Source organism: Lontra canadensis, unplaced genomic scaffold (assembly GCF_010015895.1).
Source record: "Lontra canadensis isolate GAN:19392208 unplaced genomic scaffold, GSC_riverotter_1.0 scaffold3, whole genome shotgun sequence".
Taxonomy (NCBI): Eukaryota; Metazoa; Chordata; class Mammalia; order Carnivora; family Mustelidae; genus Lontra; species Lontra canadensis.
The window spans coordinates 3,256,673-3,282,913 of record NW_022630997.1 but is presented as its reverse complement, the minus strand read 5'-3'; the positions used below and the strand labels follow the sequence as shown (position 1 = coordinate 3,282,913).

Sequence of the window (26,241 nt, the reverse complement as noted above, 5' to 3'; positions counted from 1 at the left end):
CCTCTCTCTAGGTTTACTCTTGTCTTCCTATAATCCTTTGTCTATACAAGTAGAACATTTACTGCAAAATGTACACAAGATCATGTCTTAAAACTCTCCCACCACAAATAATGAAATTCAAACCCCTTACAAGATTAAGCGTGACTCTCTAGCTCTCATATCATGCTCTAGCCGTACTAGCCTTCTTTTTCGTTCCTCAAACTCACACGCCCTCACACATCCGCTGCTGCCTTTGCTGGAAATGCCTTCCACCGCCTCATTTCCCCAGAGTCCATGCGGCTTGCTCCTCTTCACTATTCAGGCCTTGTCTTCAGTGAACAGTCGTCAGACTTAGCATATAAAAATTAGGTAAATACTTGAAACAAACAAAATTATTCACTATTTATCTGAAATTCTCACTGGGGTATCCTGCACTCCAGTGTCATCTCTTTAGAGGTTTTCCTTATTATCACCAGCTCTGAAGAATCTGTTCTATCATAATCCTATTTTTTTCATGGTATCTGTCAATCTCTGGAAATTACCTCCTTCACTTCTTTGGTTTACCCATTTATTGTCCTTTCCTATTTCCATCCTGTAACATGTATTTCAGTTCTCTCTTCTTTTAACCCTCATGCTAAACCTCTACTCCATGCTAACACCATAAAATCAGGGTCTTTTCTTTTTTTGGACTGTTTCCTGAATCTAACACAGCACCTAGTATAAGATAAGCACTCATAAAACATCTACCAAATGAAAGAAGGCTCTAAATTTTCTTGCTCTCTAAGGTGTTTAGAATTCTTTCTAATTCCATCCCTGTGAAATAACTTTAAAGCTCTAGAAGGAAAATTAGAAAAGGTTTCTAATGCAAGCAAGTGATCTGAACACCACAGTTTTATGAGATTCATTTTTTCACTATTGTGCTGCATTAAGACAAATAAGAGCTGTTCACAATTGTTTGTACATGAATAAAAATAACTCTATATATATAGAAACATTAAAGGTACGTTTATAGAATGCAAAACTTTAGAAAGATGTAAAACTATGCAAATCTACTGTACCGTCTTAATAGAACTCCTTTGTTTTTCTTCCCAAACACCACTGCTCAACTCGAGTGTACAATGAATATTTGCCTCTCTGTCATAGGATCCAAAAATGAGTAACCTGCAGTATAAAAATAAAACAGGGAGACTATTACACCAGTTATACACAATAAAATTATTCTGATTATAATACCAAGAAATAACAAACTACTCCATTACTATTTATAATTTTGGAAACAGAAAAAAAAATTACGTCAAACACTTAATACACCCTCTAGTGGAAAAGTGAAGTAAAGCCAAAATTAGGTGAAATTCCAGGACAAACTGTTTCTTCCCAGCGAAATCAAGCAGAAAGTAGTATGTATTCATGAGGTAAACAAACTGACCAGACATCTATAGATAGTAGCAAAAGTTACAGATCTTTGAATGAGACTGTTGAATTTAAAAAATTAGTTGCAGAGTGATACACATAGTACCATACCACCCCTATAAAAACACACACTTAAGACAGTACAATATAGTTACTTATGAACATACCCACACACTTCTCCATCTAATAGTGTGAAGTTAGGCAAATTAATTTCTCAAAACCCATCTCTTTCTCTGAAAAATTCAGGGCAAAAATAATACCACTTAGAGCTGTTATGAGAACAAAAGAAGGCAAATGCATACACAGCATTTAGTACAGCACCTGGCAGACCCTAAGTGCTCCACAAGTGTTTGCTATTTCTATTATCCTGGAAACAATTGTCAAGGAATACCTGCATCACCTAATTTTACTGTTTAATATTCAGAACTAAAAAGGAAATCTCAGGCCCAATCTTGAGATGATGTAAGCAGTTTTATTATTGAAGGAAAAAAATATTACCCACATGTCTAGCTTCCAAATTACTTGTCTTCTAAATCAGAACACAAGTCCTCCAATGTATTTCAGGACTAAGTTTGAGAATAGCTTTAGCGTTAATCAACATTTTGACTACTTCTCTGTTATTTTATGTCCACACAAAGATCATGGGGGTAAAAGTGAGATTAAAAAAAAAAAAAAAAAAAAGCGGCGCCTGGTGGCTCAGTGGGTTAAGGCCTCTGCCTGCGGCTCAGGTCATGATCCCAGAGTCCTGGGATCGAGCCCCGCATCGGACTCTCTGCTCAGTGGGAAGCCTGCTTCCTCCTCTCTCTGCCTACTTGTGATCTCTGTCAAATAAATAAATAAAATCTAAAAAAAAAAAAAAGGTAAATAAAACATATTAGAGTAATATGAGAAAACCGTGTCCCAAGGTTGGAGACTGCTAGCAAATCATGTCCATACTTCACAAACTGGCTTCATCAACTAAAAACCTAAATAAACTCATGGCAAAATGAAGACAAAAACAACTCTAAATTTAGATAGTTTTTAATCTTAAAAGTAAATTTAAACTTAGTGCTTAACAGCCTAACTGCCAAAAAGTTAAGATTCATAATTATAAAATACTGTTTAGAAAAATGAGAATTTTCATTCATCAAAGCTCTGCTGCCACCATCTGTTCAAAAGAGTAAACTACCTACAAGCCTTTACTATCATGCACAGAAGGGTAGGCACTAACTAATGCTCCTCAATTCCCAAAATATATTAATCTTCAGGATTTAGGAATGAGAAAGCACGTTTATCAGAATCCTTCCCTGAAACCATAACACTTCTGTCATACTTTTATAACACCATTTTAATGTTTTTTTTTCTTAAAAAGAATAACACAAAACTTAACAATGATTAACTCAAAATGAGTCACAGACCTAAATGTAAGAGAATCTTTGTGACCTTGACTTAGGCAATGGTTTAAAAACGGAAAGCAAATGTACAAGTACCGAAGGGGGAAAAAAATTAATGGGACTACAAGAACATTAAAATTTTTGTGCTTCAAAGGACATCATCGAGTAAGTGAAAAGAATTCACAGAATGGGAGAAAATATATGCGAGTTAGGTATCTCATAAGGAACTCAATTTAAAATTGGACATTTCTCCATAGAAGATATGCAAATATCCAATAAGCACATGAAAACAGGCTCAACGTCATTAACCATGAGGGAAATGAAAGTCAAAACCACAATGAGATGCCACTTCACACTCACTAGATGGCTAATCAAACAAGGAGACAAGTACTGGAGAGGATGTAGAGAAACAAATACTTGTACCTTGCTAGAGGGAAGTAAAATGGTACAGCCACTTTGAAAAAATAGTTTGGCAGTTCCTTAAAAAAGTTAATATATGATGCAGCACATCCATTCCTGGTATATAACCAAGAGAAATGGAAGTGTACATTCATGCAAAACTTAACATCCATGTTCACAGCAGCATTATTCTTAATAGCCAAAATGTGAAAAACCCATAAGCCCATTATCTGATGAAGAGGGAAATAAAGTGAGGCATATTCATACGATGGGATATTACTGAGCAATAAGAAGAAATGAATTAATGATATATGCTACAATATGAATGAACCTCAAAATCATACTAAATGAAAGAAGCCAGTCACAAAAGACCACATACTTATGAATCCACATTTATATAAAAGGTTTGGAGTAAGCAAATTTATAGAGACAGAAAGTATTAATGGTTCTCATGGCTGGGGAGGAAAACTGGGGGAATAGGGATTGACTGCTAATGGGTATGGGGTTTCTTTAGGAGGGACAAAAATTTAAAAATAGATTGTGATGATGGTTGTACAACCTTGTGAATGTACTAAAACATAATGAATTATACACTTTACACAGATGAATTGTATGGTATGTGAATTTACCTCAATTAAGCTGATTAAAAAAAAGAATAATGCATGATATCATGACAATCAACAGTAATGATTATTAGGGTTACACTAAAACTTTGAAACACTTTAACGTTTGTTACAAAAAGATATGATAATACTTGGTTTATCATAACTATGAATCAATATATTGTAACAAGATTCATATTTCAGTAAAACGTGACTGTGATTTTTATCTGGCATTTGATAACAGAAAACATTAAAAGGGTACCCTGAAACAAAATAAATTCCAAATGAAAATCATTTAAAATACTGAAACGCCACATATATATTTAACATTTAATAGTTATTCTAAACAGAGAAATTTTAAAGTTACCCTGATAAACCTGACCCCAGACAGAGAAAGCTTTAATTCTGCATTGCTAACAACTGGTTGGTCCAACTGTTAAAAGTATTTCCCAAAACACCTCCAGATTGGATGTTAGGGTTCATATTGCTTAAGATAACTTTATTTCTTCTTTTTAATAATGAAGGTATTTTGCTTGATTGTCCAGAATTTGGTTTTACCATTGAAATAGATACTGCTTTTATTAATTCCGATTTTAGATCAATTTATGACTCTATGTCAGAGTATCCCACAACATTCAAATCTTCTCTTTATATTTCTTCCACTAAAGCACTTATTACAAAGAATTGTAGCCTATAGTGAATATTCAAATACTAGAAAAAGCCAGCAAACATTATTAGTACTCCAACAAAGTAACTTTAGCTTCTCTCAGAAAAGTTAACAACGCAACATAGAAGCATGTGTCATACTGCCAATTTAATGATTTACTTTGCTTAGAAAATTTATTTCTTGAAAAAAAAAAAAGCGTCATTTACTAGGGTTTGTATAAAGTGTACTATGTATGTAAATTTATTAATATTTATTTTGTTTGCAAGAATAACTCCCCATTAGCAGATAGGGCAAAAGCTATACCCAAGGGGCGCCTGGGTGTCTCAGTGGGTTAAGTCTCTGCCTTCAGCTCAGGTCATAATCTCAGGGTCCTGGGATCGAGCCCTGCATCTGGCTCTCTGCTCAACCGGGAGCCCCCTCTCTGTCTGCCTCTCAGCCTGCTTGTGATCTCTGTCAAATAAATAAATAAAATCTTAAAAACAAAAACAAAAACAAAAAACCCATACCCAAGACTGACTGCTCAGACCATGACTGCTCCCCTCTATAAACTTCATGCCTGGTCCTCAGGACATACTTCCTATGTCAGTGTTTCCTGTGCTTGCTCTTGATGTGTAATCGGTGGATTCCTTCACCCAATAATGACTATGCTGAATGTTAAGCTTTAATTCTCACAGAAGAATTATGTAACATTTCCCCCCACTTTCTTGACTTCTTGACTGGTACCTCTTGAGATTTAGAAAAACATGCAGATTTCTGAAGAAATGCCAGGAAGAATTTCCTACCAGAAACACAAGTACCAGCTAGTCAGGTACATTTAGAAAGCATCTGCTTTAGGTTAGGCAGAACCTTTAAAAGAAGAATCAATTTTCATCTTACATCCCTATGCCACTTAAAATTCAATGCTGAGTTAAACAAAGGCTTTACATTCAGATTATATAAACACCAGAAATACACAGTTACAATCACTGGCTAATACATATTTTGAGTCAAATGAACACTCAATATATGCTGAATAAGCAAGAAACAGTACAGAATTTTTTTACTACTTTGAAAGGGGGAAGAGTACATACCGCTGAACAAAATGACAAAGGAAATTGCCTTTAGATCCCTGTCTCCTGAAAGAGATATTATTAGTTCTATGAAAGTTCTTTCCAAGTTCAAAAGGTTAACTTTTTTAAAGGCCAAAATATATTGGAACCTCATGTTAAACATAAACACAACCACCACCTATCAAGAAAGAGAATTTATATGACTCAAGACCAAACCACTAAGAAAGGAAAGTAATTCTCAATGTGCCCCTCTATTAGAATCTCAATTTACACCAGAAAAGAAAAATAAAAATTCTTTTTTTTTTAAAATGATTAATTTGAAGGGAGTCCTGCACCTGTAGGGAGTCAAATATCAACTCACTGGCTGTGAGAAGAATCAAATGTGACTGACCTCCTCCTATACATGCTTAGGGCCTATACTACCCTCTCCCTTCCCTCCAAAACCATCCTAACTCAGAACTCAACTCTCTTGTCTATGACAAAGACCAAACCTAATGTCTAGTCCTTGTCTTTTTCCTGCTTTACTTCTTTTCTTCTTCTTCTTTTTTTTAAAGATTTGAGAGAGAGAGAGAGAAAAAGAGAGAGAAAGAGAAAGCGCACATGTGAGTGGGAGGATGGGCAGAGGGAGAGAGAGAGAGAATCCGAAGCAGACTCCACGCTGAGCGCAGAGCCCAACTTGGGGCTTGATCTCATGACCCCAAGACCATGACCTGAGCTGAAAACAAGAGCCAGAAGCTCAACTGACTAAGCCACCCTGCACCTCTCTTCTGCTTTGCTTCTAAAATCCCAAGTTTACAGACACTTGTACAGGGAACTCTAGCCATATCCTACTACTAAAGATACATAAAATCACATTTATCACCCTCAAAAAATACCTCTATTTCTCCCACTAGTCCTGAAAGGCAGTAGCTGTGTCTTGGTCTTTGTAACTTCCAATACCTAGGAAAACAATCAATACTTGATGATCAAATCAAAGTCAATTTTACCATAATTTTATTCAACTCAAATCTTTAACAGTCTGTCATCTGCCCCCCACCTATACCCATCCACTATTCAGCCACTCAGGAAACCCTGTCCTATTTATTCTGTTTGTCCTTTCTTTCTGTCCCTACTGATCCATATCAGTTTTTTTAAGATCTTATTTTATTTATGTGACAGTGAGAGAGGGAACAAGCAGGGGGAGTGGGAAAGGGAGAAGCAGGCCCCCCACTGACCAGGGAGCCTGATGCGGGGCTTGATCCCAGGACCCTGGGATCATGACCTGAGCCAAAGACAGATGCTTAACGACTGAGCCACCCGGTCGCCCCCTGATCCATACCTTATAAGCACTTACCTCTTCACCTTTACCCTGTACCACCTCTTAATTAGGCTCTGGGGCTTTAACCTTTCTCTCTGTCCAATCTACTTTATAAATAGCAAACTTCTTAAAACAAGTGGTTCTTAATGTCACCTTCAAGATACCTTTGGTAAGTTCCCTCTGATTAAAGGATAACTACCTTGGACGTCTTCTGCTAGCAAATTTGGCCCTGATTTTTCACATAAATATCTAAATTTCACTCAGACAGGTCCCTGAAAATACAAATTTTCACTTTTGCCTTACTGGCTTTTTCCCCAGTCACCTACATGATTTTATTTTGTTTTTGTTTTAAACTTTTATTTAAATTCTAGCTATTTAACGTATAGTATAATACTGGTTTCAGGAGAATTTAGTGATTCATCCAGTGCTCATTGATAGCACCCAGTGCTCATCGTTAACAAGTACTCTCTTTAATGCCCGTCACCCATGTACATCCCTCACCCTCCTCCCTCCAACAACCCTCAGTTGTTCTCTATAGTTATGAATCCTGAATCTTTTATGGGTTCCTTCCCTCTTTTTCCCCCCTTCCAAATGTTCATCTGTTTTGTTCCTTAAATTTCACATGAGGGAAATCACATGGTATTTGTCTTTCTCTGACATATTTTGCTTAGCATAATATACTCTAGCTCCATCCATGTCATTGCAAATGGCAAGATTTCAATTTTTTTTGATGGCTGAGTAATACTGCTATCTATCTATCTATCTATCTATCTCACATTTTCCTTTTCCATTCATTAGGTGATGGATATTTGGCCTCTCTCCATAGTCAGCAACTGTTGTTGTCTGTGTTGTTAATTTTAGCCATTCTGACAGGTGTGAGGTTGTAGCTCATTGTGGTTTTGATTTGTATTTCCCTGATGATGAGTGATGCTGAGCACCTTTTCATGTGTCTGTTAGCCATTTGGATGTTTTCTTTTAAAAAATGTCTATTCACGTCTTCTGCCCATTTCCTAATTGGACTATTTTTGTTTCTTGGGTGTTGAGTTTGATACATTCTTTATAGATTTTGGATATTATCCCTTATCAGGTCATTTGTAAATATCTTCTCCCATTTCACAGAATGCCTTTTAGTTGATTGTTTCCTTTGATGTGCAGAAGCTTTTTATCTTGGTGAAGTCCTAACAGTTCATTTTTGCTTTTGTTTCCCTTGCCTCCAGAGATGTGTCTTGTAAGATGTTACAGCCAAGGCTGAAAGGTTCTTGCCTATGTTCTCCTCAAGGATTTTGATGGATTCCTGTCTCACATTTAGGTCTTTTATCCACTTTGAATTTAATTTTGGGTATGGTATAAGAAAATGGTCTAGTTTCGCTCTTCTGCACGTTGCTGTCCAGTTATCCCGACACCAGTTGAAGAGACTGTCTTTTTTTTTTTTTTCCCACTGGCTATTCTTTCCTGCTTTGTGAAGATTAGTTGACCATAGGGTTGTGGGTTCATTTCTGGGTTTTCTGTTCTATTCCACTGATCTATGCATCTGGTTTTTGCCAGTACAAAATGCTGGATGACTCTAGCCTGTTACACAGCTGGCGTGAAGTCTGGAATTGCTGATGCCTCCAGTCTGCTTTTCTTTTTCAGGACTGCTTTGGCTATTCAGGGTCTTTTGTGGTTCCAAACAAATTTTAGGATTGTTTGTTCTAGCTCTGTGAAAATGCTGGTGGTATTTTGATAGGGGTGGCATTAAATGTGTAGACCTCTTTGGGTAGTGTAGATGTTCTTCCAATCCATCAGCACGTTTTCCCATTTTTTTGTGTCTTCTTCAATTTCTTTCATAAGTGTTTTATAGTTTTCAGAGTACACATCTTTTACCTCTCTGGTTAGGTTTATGCCTAGGTTTCTCATTGTTTTTGGTTGCAATTGTAAATGGGATCGATTCTTTGATTTCTTTTTCTGCTTCATTACTGGTGAATAGAAATGCAACAGATTTGCATATATTGATTTTATATCCTATGACTGATGAATTCATGTATTAATTCTAGAATTTTTGTGTGTGTGTAATCTTTTGGGTTCTCTACATAGAGTATCATGTCATCTGTGAATAAAGTCTGACTCTTCCTTGCAGATTTGGATGCCTTTTCTTTTTTTGTTGTTGTTGTCTGATTACTAATGCTAAAGACTTCTAGTGCTATGTTAAATAATAATAATGGAATCACCTACACTATCTTATTGGCTTTTTTCTAAAATCTGCCTTCCTTCTGCCTGTCTTGGAAGATGTACCTCATATCCATGAGGTTTTCCACATCAGCTTCAACTCCAAAATATTTTTTCCTTGCCCTAAATTTCTATAATATTTATTCTCTCAGTCTCATTTCAAACCAGACAGCCTTGTATAGCTGGCTTTTTTATATACATCTGTTTTTGTCTGTTAGCCCCAACTACATTCTAAGTTTTAGAGCACAGGCACTGGACTTCCCACTTTTCTGTATTCACCACACTATTTACACAAAGTGATGGTAGTAGTGACAGAAAAACTGGGAGCAGTGGTAGCAGCTAACAGTTACTGTGGGGGCAGTTCTAAGAGCATCTACGTTTATTATCTCACTTAATTTTTACAATTACTGTATGTGATAGGTATTATTATTACCCTAATTTACAGATTTAAAAATTGAGGCACAGAGAGCTTGGGTAATTTACCCAAGATCACATGGCTAGTGAATGAAGGTCTAGGTTACATAAATTGAGATGAATGAATTCAAGAACATTTGACAGAAAAAGAGGGGGAAAAAGGTATTTATCTTTTGGTTACTATCATCAATCCTACCTACAAATAAAAAACCCTAGTAGTACTGATTGACAGTTCTGGCATAATGGTATAAAGAGAGGGAAAATTAAAAGATATAACATTCTTCTGAATTCTATGTTGTGGCCACAATTCATTTTATAGTTCACTTTACTTTTGTGATAGGTATCATATATAAGTAAATAGCTTACTAACATCACATTTAAAGAATTTTGGAATTTGGCATTTTAAAACACAGCTTTGGTTCTATGTCAGCTAATTACTATTTAATTTTCTTAAATTCATTTACAATTCAGAAATCAGAGGAATTAAACAGTTGTTTTGCTATATAAAATAGCAGTGGATATATGCAACTGCAAAATAAACAATACTCTTTTCCAACACAGTAACTTTAGGGAAGAGGAGATAGGGGACGAAAAGAGAAACCAAGGACAGATGAATTCCAAATTTGCAATCTTCTGAAAAATCTGCTTCTAGTCAAAAGTAACCTAATTATAGGGAGGGTTATTTAACTATAGCCTAGAGAAATGTATAGAAACTAAGAAAATAACTTTTTTTTTTTTCCCCGAGAGGAACTGCAGCAGCTAATAAATACAGGTGTAGTCTCAAGATCTCTATAGGAATTCAGATCATTCAGATGATCTGATTCAGATCATCAAATTCCGAGTTACAGACCTTTATTGTTATAGATGTATATAGCTTTAAAACCTGAAGGGGTAATATTCAACAACAATTCCAAGTAATTCCTCCCATTTTTCAGCATCATTCATACAAATTTAAATGTCTCATATTTGAGCTAATTTCCATGAAGGAAAGATTTTGGCCTTCATCTAAACGATACTTCATTATTAGCTCACAAGATCTTTCCCAAGTAACATTTAAAAAATAATGACCTGTCCTCAAATAGGTAAAAAATTTCCAAATTTTATATATTTCTAACATAAAATGAAATATTTTAGGACTAGATTTTTCCTTGATAATTTTTTTTTTAAAGGATATAAAGATAACAGAATGTGGGATTTTGGAGTCAGAAAAACCTAGGTTCAAATTCTAGATAGGGCATGTTGGGCAAGTAATAGATATCAGTTCATCATCTATAAAATAGATATAATAATACTAATTTTGTAAAGATATTCTGAGAGCTGGAAATAATTAATGTAAAGTGCCTACTACTTATTATATATTGCAGATAATAAATGCTATTAATAACAATGTAAGTATTTGCAGAATCATGCTCCCAAGTATCTTCAAATTTTGCTAGATGTTTGCCCTTTTAAAAAAAGATAAAATATCAAACACTAAAGTAAGTACAGATAATATAACAACATCCATTTATCAACTACTCCGGGAGAAAAAAAGGTTAAGATTTAGCCTTCTTTGCTTCAGAAAAAAAAATTTTTTTTTAAAGTTACCATTAGAGAAAAAAGTTACCAAGTGAATGCAATCAAACATTACTATAACCTAAATGAAGGATTCACAAACCAATGCAAGGTAGAAATTGTAACTTCTAAACCAGCTTGTCCTATAAATGAATTTCAAAATCCATGTTAACAGGCTTCTCCACATTTTGGTATATAATATGGACATAGTGCTATTAAAGGATTAATTCCTTCTATCAAACTGTCACCTTGAAGCTGTCTCCCTGAATACAGACATATCTCCTTTTATTGTGCTTCACTTTATCGTGTTTCAGAGATATTGAAGATACTTTTTACAAATTGAAGGTCTGTGTCAAGTCTAAATTCTAAAAATATTTGATTTACAAAATAGGAAGAACAGAGAGAAGGGACAGAGGAGCAAAAAACCAAATTGAACCAAACAAATAAGACAAAAAATAAATGGCAAAATGACAGACCTAAATATAACTTAATCATTACATTAAATATAAATGAACTAAACACACTGATGAAAAGGCAGAGATTGTTAGACTACACAAAAAAGAACCGTTTATGGGGCGCCTGGGTGGCTCAGTGGGTTAAAGCCTCTGCCTTTGGCTCAGGTCGTGATCCCAGGGTCCTGGGATCGAGCCCCACATTGGGCTCTCTGCTTAGCAGGAAACCTGCTTCCTCCTCTCTCTCTCTCTCTGCCTTCCTCTCTGACTACTTGTGATCTCTGTCAAATAAATAAAATCCTTAAAAAAAAAATTTATATCTAAACATAAAAACACAAAAAGACTGAAAGTAAAAACCTGTAGAAAAAAAACAGAAACCATACAAACAATAAAAAAATAAACAATAAACATAAGAAAACTATAACAGCTTTACCAATTTAAACAAAATAAATATTAAGACAAAAAGTATTATGAAACAAAAAAGGACCCTTTGTAAAGGCAAAAGGGTCAGTATATCAAGAACAATTATGCACCTAATAACAAAACTACAAAAAAGAGATAAATTCATAGTCATGCTTGAAGATTCAAACACACTTTCATCAGTAATAGACAGAACTAGACTAAAAGAATCAGTAAAGATGAAGGAGATCTGAATGACTGTACAGGCAGTCCTTGGTTTGAGTTACAACATATGAGAACTCTGTCCCTGCTTTGCATTGTTCTGATATGCAGGGTTTTGGTTAACATACTTCCATGTGGAGTAAGGACTGTCTATATAAGTTTTTGTATAGTTTTGGAAGTATGTTAATGCCCCACATATTAAAATAAGAATCAATAAGGATGGAAAGGCAGGGGTGGGAGGGTGGGACACTGAAACCAAACAGAAAAAAATAAACCCAGCTATATTTCAAATGAATAACATAAGACACTTAAGGGGAGAATTACTCTAATTCATGACTATAGTACTTGACCATATACCCTTAATCTTGGGTAGATTAGGCGAGAACTGAGAATAAATCCTGAATTTTTTTTCATAAGTATGTTTTCTCTACTTATATAGACAAAGCAATTCTGGAACTATCTGAGAGGTATTATGGGATTAAGCAAATGAGTAAATTGGTGATGTTACTGGGAGTCAGGGTTCAAGGGACAAAAATATGAAAGAAGAAACAACCCTATGAGAATGAACTGTAATTGGAAAAATTGGGTCAATTCATGATTTCTAAAATATGTATGTGTTATATACATCATATACCTGTAAGTGTCTACACATGTATGTACTTGCTAACTGTCCACTAACGGGGCCTATGATTATATATGAGTAGAAACAGATACACCCAACACCCAGACCTTGATTTTTAGTATTATTTTCTATTAAAAGGAACTAAGGCTTTTTGGAAAAAAAAAAGTTGATTCTAGGACTGTGACAGATAAGATACAAAATGATCCTAGAACAGCTGTTATACCACAAAGTGGTAAAGACCTTTAAAAAAAAATCAAAAAAAGAGAAAAAAGACAAGTTTATGTCAAATGCAGCATTAAGGAGCCAGTTTGAAGAAGCTCTTGGAGGCCAAATTTAGGAAAACTTAGGCATCAAAATAGTTAAGGAGAATAAAGGAAAAAAAAAAAAAAAAGGAATCCATGCTGGTAACAGATAATTGGGAAATAAGGGAAGACTCCTGGTTATAGAACAGAACGTCAGCTTCTGTGGTTTTCCATCTTCGTGTTAACATCTGAAAAATTTTTAAATAATGTATTTTTGGAACCCAGTAAAACAAAATACTTAAAAGAAACTACTGACAAAACACAGACTTTAGAACAGTTTGACTCAGTGAAGAACTGACCTTAATTAGAATCTCCTATCTCTAATTAGGACAGGCTATCCTAAATATACTGCTTTGGAGTAGAATTCTCAAACAATAAAATTTCATAGGCTTTGCCTTTACCAACTACAATCTTAGTTTGTTTAATATGTAACTGGTTGATAAAATAAACCAAAGAAAAGAAAATGTATCTATTACATCAATGTCTTTTAACATAAAGATGTATATGACAAATCCCATCTAGAATTTGGTGCCAGAATTTCTTTTCCCCTGAAGAATATGTACAGTATACCAGAAAATAAGAGCTAAGTAACCCATCAAGTTTCCTTTGCTGCCAGAAAATTGATCTTTTCTTCTCTATATGGTTATTTTTTATGTAATTTATCTTCTATTTAACTGTAAATGGGCATATATTTTCTCTGCAAAATACCTCAAATCTTCTAAGATGGAATATAATTTATGACGTAAATTGTAAATCTAAAAATAATCTTAAAATGTGATTATAGCACAAACGTGAAATAATTTAGTCTTCTAATAGCAGTGCTATGAATACAGCAACTGAGTTCATCTATAATTAAAAAAATCAGTTTTAGTTCACGCAAAAAAATCCAGAATGACTTTTTAAAAAAAAATTTAACAAACTGTTAAAACCAATTTTTACAAGGAAATTTCTGTTATTGCTGCCAAGATTGTAACTGGGAAATTCAAAACTATATTTCAGATAATCAGAAAATAACTTCCCTTTACATTTTGAGACCCTTCTAAAAGTAATAAAATTCAAATACCAGGGGGCACCTGGGTGGGTCCGTCAGTTAAGTGTCTACTTTCAGCTTGGGTCATCATCTCAGGGTCCTGGGATCAAGTCCTGCATCGGGATCCCAGCTCAGCAGGGAGTCTGCTTCTCCCTCTCCCTCTGCCAACTTGTGCTTTCTCTCAAATAAATAAAATCTTAAAAAAAATTCCAGTTCTCACAACCAAATATACTTTTGTTTAAAGATTTGTTTTCTTCTTGATAAATACTATAATTATATTAAGGCATAATAATAGAAACTACTGGGGCTCCTGGGTGGCCCAGTCAGATGAGCACGTCATTCTTGATTTCAGCTCAGGTCATGACCTCAGGGTTGTGGGATCAAGCCCTGCATTGCGCTCCTCGCTCAGCAGAGTCTGCCTGTCCCTCTCCCTCTGTTCCTATCCACCCTGTAGCTTGTGCAATCGTTCTCAAAGTAATAAATAAATAAAAATCTTTAAAAAAAAAAAAAGAGGCAACCCTATCGAAGGCTTGGTATGCAGCAGGCACTGAGGGGTTATGTACCTATCTCTGATCACAATTACCAACAAGGCGGCAAGCATCCTTGCCTATTCTAGAGATGCACAACTTGTCTAAGGACATACACATGGCACATGGCTAGGATATGAACACAGCACTTTCTAACTCAAATGCCAGTATTATTTCCACTTCATTATTTCCATAACTTCAGTATTTTCTTGGATACTTCTGATTTGTTTCCTCATTGGCAAAATGCATTTTAAAGCCTTACAACAGGTAAGTTTGACAAAAATCTTCAGGCAGACTCTAAGTATGAAACTATACTAAAATAAAGTTAAAAAAAAAAAAAAGTCCTCAAACACAGTCATTACTTCAAATTAAAAAGCTTAAGAAAGAAAAAGAAATCCTCACAGAGAACTATGGTTGTCTGGGGATAATGAGTTTGATGTTCTGTTTTATGGATTTGGGAAAAAAATTACTAAATTTCCATTATTTTTACCAATTCAAGGTCAAGTTCTACATGACTAAGAAATAAGCATTTCTAAGAAAGTTAACCTAAAACTATTAACAATGCTAAATGATACATATGCTGTTATAATAACTTGAACATGTAGGTCTCTTTTCACCTGGAGAAATGTGAGTATGTATGTCTAAATGCTAAAAACCCAGGAAACTTTTCTCATGACAGCATGCTAATTCAAAATAAATTTATCCACATACATATGGTCCACAGAAATTTTTTAGCTTTAAATGTTTATGTTCTTGGGGCACCTAGGTGGCTCAGTGGGTTGAACATCAGGTCACGATCTCATGGGTCATGGAATCAAACCCCAAGACTGAGCTTTGTACTTTACTCGGAGTCCGCTTGAAGATTCTCTCCCTCTGTCCCTCCCCTAAGCACATGCTCTCCCTTCTCTAAAATATAAATAAATCTTTATTTTATTCATTTATTTATTTTAAAGATTTTACTTATTTATTTGACAGAGAGAGAGATCACAAGTAGGCAGAGCAGCCGGTGGAGAGAGGGGGAAGCAGGCTCCCTGCTGAACAGAGCCTGATGCGGGGCTTGATCTCAGGACCTGAGATCATGACCTGAGCCGAAGGCAGAGGCTTAACCCACTGAGCCACCCAGGCGCCCCATAAATAAATCTTTAAAAAAATGTTTATGTTCTCTTAAAAATTTGATCATTCAATAATTTTATTCTATTTGCCGCAAACCTTTTCGTATCACTAAATGAAGTAGTCATGGTAACAAATATCTCAAGAGTCTTAAACCTTTAAGTTTCCAAAACTGAAATGATAAGCTCTTTTTTTTTGTCCTCACTCCGAAAAGAGGGCACTTATTTTTTCTTCCACTTTCCTTACAGTGTCACTTTCCTTCTGCTTTAGTTTACAATATATCACACAAGATCAGTACATTCAGGAGCAGGAAAAATTACTTAAATATAAATGCTTAGATTATAATAACATGTCCTTTTTAGTTTAAATAATAGAAATTTGGACTCTATCTGTCCTGAGAGTTCTACTTTTTATATTAAGAACAAAGTTTAGAAGAAAAACAATGTAAATATGATTTTTTTTTAAGGTGTGGTAAGTCAATCTGTTCTTTTATTTGTTTATTTTTTAAAAGACTTTATTGATTTATTTGACAGAGAAAGAGAGCACAGGGGGAGTGGCAGGCAGAGGGAGAGGGAGAAGCAGGCTCCCCACAGAGCAGGGAGCCCAGTGTGGGGCTTGATTCCAGGACCCTGGGATCATGACCTGAGCTGAAGGCAGATGCCCAACTGACTGAGCCACCCAGGCGCTTCTGTAAGTAAGATTTTAATGAGAAGAATATGAAAAGAATGTTTAGAATTCAATTCGAAGACAAAAAGGGCAGAGATGAGTAGAAAACAGTAATTTATTCTTTCCTTCATAAGCAATTTTAAGTAATCCTTAAATTGTGTGACAGTAACAAAGCACGACAATACTAGGTAACTTTACATGGCTGGGTTTACAAGAATAGTTACTGGAAAACTTAGGTAGTCTGCTTCCTCCCAAGATTAAGCTGTCACTTGGGGGGAAGGTGATGGCAATAAAACCCAAGTTTACAAGAGGAACTTACGAACAGAATATCGTACCTGCTTTCCCCTTCAACTTTGAGAAATGTGAGAGACTTAAGAACTACTGTCCATGCTTTCTGTATCAAATCCCTAGAAATAGTGGTCATTACTTTTTAATCTTTTGACCAGTGATACAGTAGCAAAAATCAAACAAGACAGAAGTTTATAGTGAAAAGTTTGACTCTCACCTTCACCCCCAGTCCATCATCAATCCAGTTCCCTCTCCTACACCCTGTAAGAATTTTTACTGGTTTCTCGTGTGTTCTTTCAGAGACTCATTACACAGTTCTTCATTAAAACAAAGTAAGATACAAACACACACCGTCATGCTTTTCTTTGTACCATCTATCTCAATCCAACACGACCTAAATAATGCCTGACTACACTTGCTCAGTGCCTTCATGAGCTCTTTGGCTCAAGGCTGATAGCAAAGCTTTAAGCAAGCAATATCTCAGATAAAGCAAAAGAATGGTAAACAAAGGTGACAACAATAGCTATAGTTAAATAGCCACAACCAACAGACATATAATCAATCTATAACCTTACCAGCAACATTAAGGCAAAAGAACTAGTTTTTAAAAATCCCTAGCACAGGGGCGCCTGGGTGGCTCAGTGGGTTAAAGCCTCTGCCTTCGGCTCAGGTCATGATCCCAGGGTCATGGGATCAAGCCCTGCATCGGGCTCTCTGCTCTGCAGGGAGCCTGCTTCCTCCCCTCTCTCTCTCTGCCTGCCTCGCTGCCTACTTGTGATCTCTCTCTCTCTGTCAAATAAATAATAATAATAAAAAAATATTTATAAAAAAAATCCCTAGCACACTCTCAAATGAATAAATAAAATCTTAAAAAAAAAAAAAAAAAGCAGAGGGGGGGCACCTGGGTGGTTCAGATGGTTAAGTGTCTGCCTTCAGCTCAGGTCATGATCTCCGGGTCCTGGGATCGAGCCCCATGTCAGGCTCCCACCTTAGCAAGGAGTCTGCTTCTCCTCCCTCTGCCTCTCCCCCTGCTTGTGCTCTCTCTCTCTCTCAAATGAATAAAATCTTTAAAAATTAAATAAATAGAAATAAATAAAAATTCCTAGCACATTACCTCTTTATTACACATCATCTACATCATAGTAAATAAATGTATGCTGAATAAATGAATAATAAATCTCCTTCAAGGCTATCTTTGAAGGTTTGGGAAAGGGTAGATGACTAGGTAGATACAGGAGAGTTAAGAAATTTTGTCCAAATTGCCCTTCTAATATTTAAAAGTTGCTATGACTATTTTGGAAAAGATAATCCAATGGTATGATTGTGAATCTACAAGAAAATTAACGGAAGAAAAAAAGAAACTTGAGGTCAAAATTCCTTAGACACAGATCACTTGAAAAATGTCCTTCCTAATGTTAATATGACAAACCCTAATTATAATTAGATATTTAATACTCATGCTTACATACCATATTAGCTTTAGCCAATTCAAATTCAGACTTGTGTAGAGCTGTGTTTTTACTATATATGTCATTTTACTGTACACTACAGTCCCTTTTACAAAATCTACAGCATATTTAATCTTTCTTTGCCAAAAGAATTCCTTTTCAGTCTTTCTGACATGATGATGTACAATACTGAATCACTACAAGACAAAACAAAAAAATCTTTAGCACACTATTAGTATGCTTAAAATTAACCTATTAGCAAGGACACAAATATATTAGGTACAACATATAACTGTGTACCCAGGCACTTGTTTTTATTATGGGCTGGAAATAAAAATAGAAGTGATAAGAACCAAATAAGTGGTACAAGCAAGAGTCATAGAAATGTAGCACAAGGACAGTATACTTGAAATAATCAGGAGACGCATTAAAGAGGCAGCTACTGAAGTGGATCAAGGAAGTCTGGTTTCAAGGAGCAGAAAATGGGGTAGGACCTGCAGCCTGGAAAACAGTGGGGAGTCAAGACAAGAAGCTTAGTATGGTAAAATATCTAAGGCAGGGAATAGTGAACTCTGGTCCACGGGCCACATCCAGCCCCCTGCTTGTTCTTGCATAGCCTATAAACTACCAAAGATTTTTACATTTTTAAATGATTGAAAAAAATTTAAAGAATATTTTATGACACACAAAAATTATGAAATTCCTATGTACAGTTTTATGGGTACACAGCCATACCATGTACTGTCTATGACTGCTTTTATACTATATGGCCGAGCAACAGAGACTGTGTGAATCATAAAGCCTAAAATATTTACTATCTCTGGCCCTTGAGAGAGAAAGTTTGCCAACATCTTCCTTTCGGAAAGCTCATGTCGCTGAGGCACTCTGAGTGAGGGGTTGAGAGGACAAAGAAGCCAGAGAGGCAAGAGTTGCATGCAGGCAACAGCAAGGATTTGGGTCTATATTCTAGTAACAGGGAAGCCATTAAAGTAAACAGGAAAGTGACAAGAAGGTTTGCATTTTAAAAAGTTAGTTCTGGTGATTATATTGTTAACTAGTATTTGAAAAGTAAGGAGGCTAGTGCAGTAAGTAGTTTAAGCAAGATAATGAACACTGTTTAGGCTATAGGGCAGGCAAAGTAAAATAAGTAGGCTGGGCAAGATTATTTCTGAGATCCCTTTCAGCTCTAAAATTTTAAGAATCACAGAAGTTTCTAAATATTTCTAATTGGTATTTCCAATTATCACATACAAGTCTCAAAAATATTATACTATAAACAGCTCTCCAATGGTTAGTAAATTAGAAATATGCCAAAAGAACATAAAGCATCTAACAAGTTTGGAAATTACTGAGGAACAAACGATCCTCTCCATTAGAATGCTTTCTAAAATATGGTTTATATTTTATACTTGTCCTGGAAAGGACAAATTTTATGAAATCTGTGATTAAAGATTTACAGATCATATGTAATAAATTAACACAAAGGGGGAACAAACACAAACATACTTAAATATATTTTCACTGCACTTTTCCCCCATAATGTAGCAATGAGGAAACAAAGAACATACCTGCTACATTCTAACAATGTAACTTTAAGGCGGCCTTCAGTAAGTGCCCATTGTTGTATATGGATTTGCTCTTCTTCATCTTCTTCAAATCCTTGCGAAGTTTGGAATGGAAAAAACGGCTTAAACCTGAGAAAAGTAAAGATAAGTCTAAATTTTTGGACAATGAACACCACAGTTTAAAGAGCAGTAGTAACAAAACCTACCTGAAACATAAAACAAAAACCTAATACTGCATGAGCTTTAAAAATCCAAAGCCTATCATACATACTCCCCTACAACTGGCAGTGGATGGTATCTCCTCTATGGCACCCAGCCCTCCTGTGTTTTTTTTTGTTTTTGTTGTGTTTTTTTTTTTGTTTGTTTTTTGTTTTTTTTTTGGCATCCCCTCACTGACAAGGCAGGACACTTATAAAAAACAAAAAGAAAATCAAAAGACCACCATTAGGCCCTGAAACTTGGGTGGGACAGGACAGTGATTCTTTCTGGACCAGAAGGCAAGAGTGTTTCTACAGTGTAAGATCAAAATTCAGAATATCGTGTTCCTGGAAACAATATAATTCACAGTAATTTGTACATGATAATGATTAATAACAACAACTAATGGTGGCAAAGGTATTCATCAGAATTGCCTGCTATTTGCCAGGCAGTGTGCTAAGAGCTTTCCAAGCTTTCTCTCATCTAATGCTCACAAACCTGGGAGGATGACAGAATTAGCTTCCCTTTCCAGATGAGAATAGTGAGTTCCCTAAGTTAAAGGATTTGTTCAATGTTACACAGTGGGTGGCAAAACCAGAATTCAAGCTAGTCTGACTCCATCAAAGCCCAAACACTTCAGTTACCTATGAATAATTCAGGCCTATATGTGCTGTTTCTTTAATACTCTGGGTTTCATGGAGACGCTTGTGTTGAGTCATGAACTATAGGCTTTAAAAACTTTAATTTGAAATTTGAAATATAATCCATACTCCTTCATTAAAGCAAAGGACAAAGAAAATGAAGAGAAAATTGGGCTCAGGGGTGGGGAGCCTATAATTTTCAATTTACCTTACACACGGTCACCAGACATGGCAGCTTCAATGGCTTCTCACCAACCACACACAATAAGAGACCGTCAAAGTTTTTGGTTTCACATCCAATGTCCACCACGATTAATCTTTCTAATGGCATTTTTCCTTATGAAACCTTCCTGGGGCGCCTGGGTGGCTCAGTAGGTTAAGCCTCTGCCTTAGGCTCGGGTCACGGTCTCAGGGTTCTAGGATCAAGCCCCGCATGGGTCTCTCTCTCAACAGGGAGCCTGCTTCCCCTGCCCCTCTCCCTGCCTGCCTCTCTGCCTACTTGTGATCTCTCTCTCAAATAAATAAATAAAATCTTAAAAAGAAAAAAAAAGAAACCTTCCTATCTAGAAAGTGTAGTCACCTCATGTACTCTGAAGATATGCACATTCCTGCTTTCAGGCCTTTTGAACTAACTGAATGTTTTCCCAACTTCTCAAAGCCTAGCCAAATCCTAAACGCTTTCTATAATCGGCTTTAGGTCAGAGCACACACTGCTTTCACTCTTCTTTATTTTGTAGTCATTTAAATTGCTGTGCATTTATGCCTTGAAATCTCAAATGTGACTTACACTGTTTGTAACCCTCATGCACACAATCAGGACTCAAGTATGTGTTGAGCTGATTTATAAAAATCCAACACTAAAAATGAAATAAACATTTAGAATATATTAATAGCTTACTATAGTTTATACTGAAAGATATTGATAGCGGGGAGAAATACTGTTTTACAGTTTCCTAATCAACAGGATCAAAGGAAAAACTTTAGGGAAAGATAAGTAGGTATATAAACAAATGTTCAGTGCTTTTATCCTGCCTCTGAATTAGGGGGAAGGCAGAAAGTCCTTCTCAATTCCTGAATTTGCATTTGAAGTAATTTGATTGAAACTGGCACCAAATTTTTAAAAGGAAAAAAATTGGGAACTAAATCCATTATTACTACATTATTGTAATTGAGTGCTTGTAACACACACGTCTTATGGCTCCTATAGAACACATCAATGTCACTCATAAAACATTACAAAGATCACTATACTATATACAGCCAACTTTGAATATAACAATCCAGCTAAATCATAGCTTCTCTATGAATCAACTTTTCTTGTTATATATAAACTTAAAATTCAATAAAAACATTTCCCACAGGTGTGTGAGTTCAAGGTTCTTTGGAATTAAGTCTAACTTGATTTATTAATGCCGCTAGCAGCGTTTGCTAAAAGTGTTTATGCACAAAAGTACACTAAAATCACAAAACTGAATTCCATTTAATAATAACACACTGAGATAAAGCTATTTGTTCACCAAGCTACTAAATAAAATCCACATATTCACATTCTCTAAGGATACTTTGCTTTTCAAAACTTTTAAGTCCAAGGCTTTAAGTATCCCAAAACCATAGAGAAATCTAAACAATAAGGCAGGCTACCCCTTCCTTTTACTTCCCTATCCTACCACATTATCCTTCCTCAGAATTCACGAACCTTTTCTCCTGTTAACCTATCAATAATATCAATATTAAAAATGTCACTGTTTTCTCATTCAAGTTCCCTGAACAAGCTACTTGTACTTCCTCATCCAGAAGCCTTAGAAATCCAACCCAGAAAGATCAACTTCTGAAATGAGAGAGCTCCACGGAACCCCCTTCAATAAAACTGGTGGAAATTATTAAAATAAAAACAAAGCCAGAAAGAAAACACATAAAGCTTCTGAAATGTCCCTAAGGGTAAACAGCAAAGGAAGGAACTTATATTCAAGAAACTCTACAAAGATTTGGTAAGAATTCGGTGCCTACACCAAGATCGCTCCCTCCAACGAGCTCAGCAAGGAAGAGATTCACTGTAAACTGCTGCAGCCAAGACAGGCGGACTCACCCCCAGCTCCCAGGCGAAGGGAGTCTCAGTGCCTAAGACTTCCCAAGAGCAAGTGCAGCAGTGTTCCTCATTCGGCCTTCTGCTACCTAGTACTGAGGCTGAATTCCAGGCAGGTATAGTCAAGGGATGGGAGATCCCTTCCTTGACCCTGCCCCCATCTGTGGAAGGGAGGTTTCACCTTGGGCACAGCACCCTGATCATTTTGCTCTGGCTCATGATGCAATGGGTCTATGTCAAGAGAGGCAAGCCTAAATTACCTCAGGCTGCTGCCACCCCCTCCCCCACCTCACACCTGTTTCTAGAGTGGGGGTGTCACAGAGAAGCTTGCCACTGTTCCCACTCCCATCTCCAGAGCCCTGGCTCAAAATATTTGCTAAGGGGGCTGTAAACGGAAAGGCACACTGTAAAAAATAAAATAGCTCCTGATCTCTTCCCAAAGGAACTAAGAAGCTCAAACCTAAGTGTGCTCTTAAGAACAATGAAGGTTGTGATGTCAGGCAACTGGAAGGAGATTCATGGATTTAATGAAGATATAGCTTATAATAAAGCCTGCCTAGTTTACAGGAAATAAGACAGCTGGGTGATGTCTCCAGGGGTCAGAACAAGTATCAAATACAGACCTCAGAAATTATTCCTTCAAAGAAGCCATAATTTGACTGGATTAGATGGTAGAACAATATATGCCCAAGGGTACTGGTGAAAACAATAGGCACAATGGGGGTGTAGGGTAGACTTCACTAAAATAACCCAGGCAAGCACTAAAAAACAAATAAATAATAAAGCCTGAGGGAGAACCAGCGCTCAAAGTTGCTATAATATTATCTAAAGTATTTAATTTCCAACAAAAATTGTGAAAAATGCAAAGAATCAGGAAAGCAGATTTCCTTCTGACCCATAAAGCAGAAAACAGGCAAAACAAAACTGCCAGTGAAAATGACCAGGTGTTGGATTTAACAGAAAAAGATTCAAAATAGCCATCACAAATATGTTCACAAAAAATTTTAATACCATGATTAAAGAGGTAAAGGGAGGTGTTACGCCAATGTCATATCAAATAGAGAATATCAATAAAAATATAGGAATTATATGTATATTAAAATAAAGAAAGTGGGAATTCCAGAGCTGAAAACTAACAACTGAAATAAATTTACCCAAAGGGCTCTCAACCATAAACATGAGCTGGCAGAAGAAAAGACCTAGTGAATTTGAAGATAGAGCAACAGAGGTTATGCAAGCCAAAGAACAAGGAGGAAAAAGTATAAAGAAAAATGAACTAACCCTTAGAGAAATGTGGGAGATCATAAGTACACCAACACACACATAATGGGAATGCCAAAGGGAGGGAAGAGGGGAGGGAGGGGAAGGGAGGGGAGGGGAGGGAGAGGAGCAGAACAAATAGTAAAAGAAATAATAGGGGCTGCCAGTAAGCCCTAAAGCCACAAATTCTATGATTCCATTCATATGAAAATCCAGAATAGAGAATCTATAGGGACAGAAAGTACATTAGTACTCACGGTTGGAGTGATATGAGGGTTAGGAAGAGAATAGCTGAAGGATAGGGGGTTTTATTTTTGAGGTGAGTATCTGTGAATATACTAAAAATCACTGAATTGTAAGCTTTCAACAGGTGAATTTTATGGAATATGAATTATACCTGAATAAAACTGTAAAGAAAAATCCCAACCCAGAAAGAATTTACCCAGAAAGAATTTCTTTTTGTAGCTTTGGTATATAAATGTTTGGTTAGAATTATCTGATTAAATAAGAAAAAAAGGATAAAATAACTTCTAGCCCCTTTTAAGGCTTACAAAAAACAAAGATTTATTAAACAGTTACCAGATCACTAAAAGCCACTTATTTGCTCACTTAATCCTTACAACCACCCCAAAACTGGGCATTCTGAGGTCTAATTAGGTCTTAGAGGTCTCACAAATACTATATACTGAAGCCAAAACTGGAACTTGTATTAGTCTGCTAGGGCTGCTGAAACAGAGTATCACAAACTGTGTGGCTTAAAAAATAGAAATTTATTTTCTCATCGTTCTGGAGGTGGAAAAGTCCAAGGTACCAGGTTAAGGTACCAGGAGGTTTGGTTTCTGGTAAGGTCTCCTCTGCTTGCAGACAGGCACCTTCTCGCTGTGTCCTCTCATGGCTTTTACTCTCTGTACATACACTCCCGATGTTTCTTCCTCTTCTTATAAGGACACTGGTCCTACTGAATTAAGGCTCCAACCTTATGACCTCACTTAACTTTAATTACCTCATGAAAGGCCCTACCTCAAACACCATTACACTGAGGGTTAGGGCTTCAACACAGGAATTTTGGGGGACACAATTCAGTCCACAACTGAACTCAAATGTAACTCCTGAGCCTGGTCTATAGTTCCTGAGATTGGTTTGATTGCCACCCAGTTTTCTGCAGGAATAATGCACTAAACCTGGCCTGAAGGTACCCAGCAAGGACACTCACAGTCTCACATATATTATTGTTCTTGATCCATAAAGCAACATGGTGAAGCACAGCTGCAAACTGTTTCTTCATTTCACACAGATAAGGAAACAAGTTCAGAAGAAAAGAGACTGCTGGAGACTGCATCCTTTATTACAAAGTTGCATGAAAATAAATGCCAGCAAAGTGAGGGCATAAAGCAAGAAAGAAGAAAATGATCCAGAAAACAGTGGATCCAAGTCCAGAAAGCAAGGACATCCTACACTCCGAAGACAGGTATGTGCCAAGCCAAGAGAGAAGTCTGGTCTGGAACAGGTGAAGAAGGCTCCAAGAAGATCTCTAGGAAATAAGGGGAATGGACAAGAGAGGCAGAAGGAATGAGAGGAGAGGTTAATTTTTTGTTTAAATCTTGAAAATTTGGCTAAGGCAATTAGGTAAAAAATAAAGAATTCAAACTTAGTTTTAGGGACATACTTCTTTGAATGGCACAAAGATTTTTACATTAGAATATAGAGAAGGAAACATAAACCTGCATATTAGGTAGCTCTGCAATAAAGAAAAATTAAACAGAGTAACAATGTAAACACACAGACTAGTCAAGGAAGACAACTCTGAACAGAACATAAATGTCATCAGTTATATAGAAATAAGTACGTAGTTCAGTTTATGTATTGAAAACAATGATATAACTAGCTTAGGAGGGGTGCCTGGGTGGCTCAGTCAGTTAAATGTCTGCCTTCGGCTCCGGTCATGACTAGGTCCTGGGATTGAGCCCCGCATCGGGTTCCCCACTCAACAAGGAGCCTGTTTCTCCCTCTCCCTGATACTTCCCCTACCTGGGCTCTCTCTTGTCAAATAAATAAATAAATAAAATTCATTAAAAAAAAATAAAAAACCTGGATTAGGAGAAGGTAGAGGGAAGGTAAGAGAGGGCTTCACCTAGCTAAATCCTTACCTACCTCGGGAAGAAGTTAATCAATAGACAATGTCTGAAATTGTTAAATCAAGAACTGCAATACAACACTGTCAAGCAATACACCATAATTAATTAGCAAAGCTAACTTTACCAAGTCCTTATTGTATAAAGAGCATGATATTTATTAATTATTACAAGTCTATGTGATGAATACCATAATTCCCATTTTGTAGATGAGGAAATGGAGATGCAGAAGTTAAGCAGCTTGCTCAAGGTTATACAGTTAGTAAGCAGTGTAGCCAAAGTAAGAAACTAAGCAGTCAGGCTCCCAAATCTGTGTTCTTAATCAGTGCCTCTTAAAAGCTGTTAAA

The 26,241-nt window shown here is 36.3% G+C and overlaps 1 protein-coding gene across 1 annotated transcript in view; it reads right to left on the bottom strand.

Moving 5' to 3' along the window:
• The window catches only part of PDZD8 (PDZ domain containing 8), a 78,758-nt gene that overhangs the window by 34,418 nt on the left and 18,099 nt on the right, over positions 1–26,241 (bottom strand). The window contains exons 2-3 of the mRNA XM_032878876.1: positions 19,584–19,709; positions 1,038–1,140 (exon numbers count right to left, since the gene is read on the bottom strand). Of these exons, the coding sequence (XP_032734767.1) occupies positions 1,038–1,140; positions 19,584–19,709 (229 nt within the window). The remainder of the gene's footprint in view (positions 1–1,037; positions 1,141–19,583; positions 19,710–26,241) is intronic.